Source organism: Stegastes partitus, unplaced genomic scaffold, assembly GCF_000690725.1.
Source record: "Stegastes partitus isolate 25-593 unplaced genomic scaffold, Stegastes_partitus-1.0.2 Scaffold180, whole genome shotgun sequence".
NCBI lineage: Eukaryota > Metazoa > Chordata > Actinopteri > Pomacentridae > Stegastes > Stegastes partitus.
Genome location: NW_007577911.1, coordinates 537,115 through 543,917, shown reverse-complemented (window position 1 = coordinate 543,917; position 6,803 = coordinate 537,115). Strand labels below are relative to the sequence as shown.

Sequence of the window (6,803 nt, the reverse complement as noted above, 5' to 3'; positions counted from 1 at the left end):
TGGAAACCTAGGCAAAGCTGCTGCTGTACTGCAGGAAGGTTGAGGTTTTAAGTGGCCGGCCTGGACCAGGTATCACTGGACATCACTATACACCAGCTACACATCTTGATATTAAGAGTGTCAGCTCTCAGAGTCTTAGGTGTTTTCATTAGGCAGTGAAGCCAATCCTGCAAGGGCAAATACCGGCCCCTGCCGATTGCATTCTCCACAACGGGAGGTCTGTGGGCGCAGACGGGGGTGAGGAGATGCAACCATGGACTAGGGCGCCTTAAGAGAAAGACGGACGGTGAAGGGGCTCTATTGTCAAAGGATGACAGACTGTGTATGAGCAAGAGAGGGAGCACTCTTAGAGTTTGTTCATGGAATTGAACTTTGTGGTTCTGATATGGTTTTGATGGTGGTTTGAATATAATGCGTGTAAGCTGGACTATAAAACATTTTTATCACATTACTTTTTTATTGCTACTGATGAAATGTCCATCGCTGGGACCACAAACTATAACAAAATTAGACATTAAACTGTTGCCCAGACCTTTGTAAGCACCACATTCATTCACACTATTACATACAAGAATGGTGTAAGCCAACGTTAAGGTAAATCAAAGTATTGATAATTCTCTTTGAGCAATCAAACAAAATATGCTACAAATTAGATTTAAGGACATGTAATCTGTAACTGGTTCTGAAATACAGTCGTGACTCGATAATCCGACACTTAATGTAAAACCTGTCGGACAGCAAGGCTTTGGATTGATACGGGTCGGATTATCGAGTCATGACTGTAGACTACTAAAGTAACCTTCACAACATGAGGATTAACCTCTACCACATTTAAATTCTGTGACTGATGTAAACCAACTTGCCTCGTAATACAGTCGAGTGTCATTTATTCTAATCAGCACTCCGTCCACTCGCAGGAAGAAACGTAGCAACAAGAAGAAACTGGTGGGCATCACCCTCTGTGCAATCAAAAAATGCAGCATGTTACTCTCAGAACCTTTGGAAACAGTCTGAATGCAATACTGTGCCATCATACCATGTATTACTGCATGTTGCATGTAGCTAGCTGTTGAATCAGTTAGTATCACTTAATTATCATTTCTTTTTCTGAGCCTTGCGACCTTAAACAGATCCCACCACTGACTTTAGCCCACTGAGCTCTCGCCCACTCCCAGAATGCAATAGAGGCATTAACTGGACTACGGCTGCATTATAAAAAGCTTCAAAGTGTAAATATGTGTAACTGTGTGAACATGGTTCCTGCTGGATGAAACTTCCCTCAACAAACGGCATTTATAAAATAATTTGTTGCTTCAATAGATTAGGTACTGACTGCATACATACTGTGTCTAAAAAAGAAAGTCTTAAGTTATAAATCTGGTCTTCATTTGGCACCTGATCAACAGGAAGACAGCACTCACAATTTTGACGCTGATCATGGAGACGCCGTGGTCGTGCAGCTCATCTTCAAACAGCAGTACCTCATCAAAGAACATGATGTGTTCCCGAGCCTTCAACTTCTCCATGTTAATACGCTCTGTTGTCTCCGTCACCTTCACATGAACAACAGGCAGAAATTAAACTCAAGATACAACATCCCTCTGCTTTGTACCGATGACGTTACACGTAGAAAAGGTGTTGATAGTGTCTGACATTCAATTACTGAAAATGACCCACCTTTATCTGCATACTGTCTCCTATCAAGGTGCCTCTGTAGTCTGTGGTGTACGTCCAGTCATAAGGTCTCAACACCTCTTTGGAGTGCTCAGTATCAGCTCTGGAAACACATCATCGTAGACACATATACTTTACACAATGGCTGGCTATAACATTGGAGAAACTCAACCATACCTGTTTGAACAAGAAAACAATTTTGAATAGGAAAACTGATTTGAAACGCCACATCCTGCAAGCTGACAGAATTGGTTACTTGTAACTCCAATAAGTTTTGCAACTCAATTGGATGCCTCATAAATTTGATTAAATTGTCAGTGGACAGTACGATTGATTCTGGTGGACCAAGATGCACGAAAATACTGTTAATGTCTCGGCCAATATACTGTATATTTGTGAATGGTTTTTCTGAAAACCAAGCACAGCAGTGTCTACATTGTTTTAAACTATTGACAAAAGTGAACACAGCAACACTCCAATGTGGTAACACACTGTAATGATCGTCTTGCCTGCTCTCCTGCCATTCTTGAGCACAGGCCACCTTAACAGCATCCTCCATGTTGTTGACTCTCTTAAGGGCATCGATAGCATTGAATTCAATGCCGTAGCCGTCTGTGTGCTGGATGCGCAGGACGTTGTCCCCAAACAACATCTCTGGAAGAGAGGGCATGTTCATCTCCTCTGCTAATCTGGAAAGGCAAACAGTAAACAGCTGGTGACACTTACAGATGACAACACACGTCTTTATGGAAACAACAGCAACAACAATGCCAGTTCTGCATCACTGCACTGGAAATATAGCTCAGCTCACTTTGTCAAAACTTCAAGTGTCAGATCTTCAGCATCTACAGTCATATATTTTTATAGCTTATAGCATAAATAAACTTTTGTAGCTTATTTAGAAGTCATATCAGATGCACTGTGGCTGTACTTTACTCAGTTTTATTGGCACAGGACCTCATTCTACCACACATTCGTTTTTCTACTCTGAAATATATGAAATCCAAGTACTAATCAGTTTTACAGTATTTGTGTGTGACCTGCATCAAATGGCTACGGTGCACTATGAGACAGATTTTAAAAGCATTATGAAATTCAAGGAATGGCAGACGTTTCTCTGGGCCGATGAATGCTGTGTGTTTTCACTTCATCTGGCGGGTTATGTTGGTGAGCTCATCTTTTTGTTTTTTCTCGTAGATTAATCGTGGCAACTGGATTTGCTTGAGGTCCTTGAAGATGTTTCACCTCTCATCTAAGAGGCTTCATCAGTCTTGGATGAGAGGTGAAACGTCTTCAAGGAACTCAAGCAAGTTCAGTTGCTACGATTAATCTACGAGAATAACCATAACCTGGATGACTGACAATATTCACAGCCACATCTTTTTGTTTCTTTTAAAGAAGCATGGTTGTTCATTGTAGCTCTCTGTGGCTGAACAATGGCCACTTTACATGACATTCAAATCTGTGTATATTACATAGATATACAGTATATACATACATATCTTTTGATCTTACCTTTTCCTGGACCCAGCTTATGTAGCCTGGCTACAATCCGACCCACCAAAGAGGACAACAGCATTTAACAAGTAAAAGTTAGAAGACAAATAATTATCTACTGTAAGTGAGAGAAACTTCTCACCGTTCAATGTCTTTCGATTTCATGATGTGGTTTTTGGCAGCAGTCACTTTCCATGGTCCAAAAGTGAAGTCCTGTTTACTGCTCTTGAAACCATGTGACATCATCATGGACAGAGAGGCCAACATCAACTACAAGACATATTATCAGAAGGTTTTTCAAACAGACTGGACAGACATCTCTTGATACAAAAACAGTTGGACATTGTGTAACATCCATTTCATCAGGATCAAAGGTGTCTGTTGTGGCTTCTCACATAATTATGACTTTTGGAAGCCAGATTTGACACTGCGGGTCAAGCTGAACAGAAGTCAAACTTTGGTTTAAAGTTTCTAATGTTGTGCTGTAAAGTTGTTCCTCAAAAGACATGTTTCCCTTTGAGAATACAAGGGGCTGTCTGTTAGGAGTCTGCCATCACTATCTGTTGCTTTTAAACCATTTTATAGAAGCTGATTGACTTGGGGTTGGGGTTGGGGTCAGGCCAGCCAAGTTCCTCCACACCCAACTGGAGAAACTATTTCTCTATGAGCTGACTTTGTCACACTGGAACAGAGAGGGGGTGTTTGCTGTTTAGTTTGCATCACCTGCATGCAAATTTTCAAATTTACATCGGCAATTAAGAAAAAGAAAGATAAGAAGAAAAAAAAGTGAAGTGATTTAGGATTTGCAGATTTGCAAAGGGTCAGCACCCGCTAGAACACAGACATGACTTTCCCAATACTGGGATAAAAGGAAGGCGGGATAAAATGACTGGCAGGTAAAATACAAAACAAACTTAGCAAGTCACACAAGCTGCCCCAAATTCACCTGCACCATCTTTTACTGCACATAATTCACTTTGTGGCTACGAATGAGTTTGTTAACTTGACCAAATGCCAGCTGTGATTCCTGCTGCACATGTAACGCCTTCTTTTCGTGTCAACCTTAAAACATTGACATGTACTAATGCAAAAAAGTCCCTTAACGTCAGTTTTAAATTGCATTGTTTTGATTTAGATGGTCAGATTAGTTAGCTCCATTAAAACCAGCATGCATTATGTTCCGCCCAGTTCCACTTACTTTGGCTGTAGTTATTTACCCTCATCAATTATCACGCGTGTCTATTAAAACACTGGAAACATGGACGTTTGCTTCATTGTGATGAAACACGAATCCCCTCAGATGCAACCTAAACATGCATTTCCTTATTTTTTGCCAAAGAAATGATTTGCATGCGGGTTGGCAGCAGCCCGGTTTGTTCCTCTCATCTCACAACATTTCAGTGAACGGTGTTCGGCGCTGCTGTCTCACAGGCCGCGGTTCTACCGGCGTCCTGGCGGAACATTACAAACCCACGTTCATGATAACGTTTTATTTTTTATTTTTTTTAAGCCGTGAGTCAGTACAACTGCGTGTAATAGCGTGCATAAAGCGAAAAACAGACACTTACTTCGGTAATATTGTCAACCTGTCATGGATGCTACTTGGGAGCGTCGGTGAAAACTGTCCGGTGATGTTTTCGACAGTTACGCTATGGTTCCGCTTCATTTTTTTTTCTTCTCTCAAGAACTTTATTTACAAAGAACATCCCTACAAAGGGTATTAGGTATAATTCAGTTTTCGAACCATTACCAAAACAACAACAACAACAACAACTGATTCTCATTTTTCACTGTCTATTAATATTAAAAATCAGCCGGAGCAAGGGTAAGAAATGGCTCGTTTTTTATTTAGTCTAATTTCCATTTGTCAATTTTACCTCATAAAGTCATAAACACAAATAAACTGAGTGGCTGACCCGGAAGTAACGTTAAAGTGTAATTAAAAAAAAAAAAAATATATATATTATAGTTATTCCTGTGTGTGTCAACGTTTTTTTTTTTTTTAATTTTTAAACCTTGGAAATAAAAGTGACTGAATGTGCCGCCCATATCGTTGTGGTCACTTCAGTAAAAGTACACTATTTACCTAAGTAAACATTTTCTCACTTAGGATGTTTTTGTTTGTTTGTTTGTTTGTTTTTGTCTTTCTGGTGCAGGCTAACAATACATTATGTCATCACAGCCCAAGTGCCACAGATTTCAGTTTCTAGATAGGCTTTGCTTACAGAATCTAAACTCTCTCTCTCACAAGCCCACAGGGAGACAAGGAAAAGAGGGAAAGACTTCCAGCAGAGGTGGAGGCAGAGAACATGACAGTTAGTGCCAGAAAAGCCACTAATTTAATTTAGCTGCACCACTTTCTGTCAAGAGAAGTGGTCAGAAATTCAACCATAGGCTTGCCAGAAGTTTGTGGACGGCAACCAAAACTGTGGTGAAAATGACCAGAGGACGTTTAACCAAATGTCAGTGTGGTTGGATGTATATTTTTGACCCAGCACCATTTTGTCATATTTCCAGAAGACCTACAATATACAATATACAATATACCTATGACAGAACCAAGATCCATGGTTGTTGTTTTTTGTGACAAAGATATGTCGGTTACATCACTAAAAAAAACAGAGTTATGGAACTCATTGAAAGCTCAAAACTGCGACATTCTGGTGTAGAAGGACTGAGAAGAAGGAGGAGGAGGAGGAGGAGGTGGGAGGAAGATCTAAGCTGATATCCTGATTCCAGCACAGCCAACGAATAGTTGGCTATTGGGTTTTTTCAAAATAAAAAATAAGTCCAACCTGAGACGCACATTATCTATTATTTAATTTTGACCAGCTGTCCCCAGAACAGGCCCGCGACCCACTTCTGGGTCGCAACCCACCAGTTGAGAACCCCTGATATAAATGATATATATACATATCTCATTTTTTTTATTGTTGCAAGTACACCACCACCACAAGTCTCCACCTTCACAGCAGAGTCCTGCACTGGGTTGGTGCTCGCGAGCACAAAGGTAAACTACAGTGCTCAGTATCTATTCTTTGGGAGGATAGTAAGTGCAAAAAACTCCCTGGGCAGGTGAAATGCTGCAAACCAACCACCAGCAGGTCAACATCCTTCGCGCAGCGCCGCTCTTTAACGCTAGCGTGCTAGCATTACACCATCTCTCATTCACGTACATGGCCAGTCCCCAGCCTTTCTTCTTACCGCTCTCCCTCCAGCTCCGGTCCGCTCTGACCCGGTGAAATCCGTCCAATGTTGCGAGCGAGTCCGGAGTGAGTTCGTTCAGCCATGACTCCGTGAACAACATGAGGCTGCACTCCTGATACTCCCACTGCAGCCGGGTTAGCGCTGTTAGCTGTTAGCTGTTAGCCGTTAGCTCTTCCAGGCCGCTAGGGAGAGACTTCACGTTTCCATGGTGATGGTTGGCTTGTAGCGTCTCCTCTCCTTCACTCCTGCCTTGCATCCCCTCTTCCTCCAGCTCATCGGGGATGTCCGGTCCCTCCCACAACGGTGGCTTGGCCTGGCTCAGCGCCAACAGCTGTTCACCAGTGTAAAACAATAGATCCATGGCTGACCAAAATGACAGACCAACATAAACGCCATCTGCATCTCCACTGTTCCCGCACAAATGT

The 6,803-nt window shown here is 41.7% G+C and overlaps 1 protein-coding gene across 1 annotated transcript in view; it reads right to left on the bottom strand.

The window, feature by feature from the left end:
* Positions 1-4,806, bottom strand: part of tiprl (TIP41, TOR signaling pathway regulator-like (S. cerevisiae)) — a 7,492-nt gene extending 2,686 nt beyond the window's left edge. The window contains 6 exon segments of the mRNA XM_008280063.1: positions 778-959; positions 1,422-1,553; positions 1,678-1,777; positions 2,184-2,363; positions 3,314-3,441; positions 4,740-4,806. Coding sequence (XP_008278285.1) covers positions 778-959; positions 1,422-1,553; positions 1,678-1,777; positions 2,184-2,363; positions 3,314-3,438 — 719 coding nt within the window. The 5' untranslated portion in view covers positions 3,439-3,441; positions 4,740-4,806.
* Between the last annotated feature and the right edge of the window lie 1,997 nt (positions 4,807-6,803).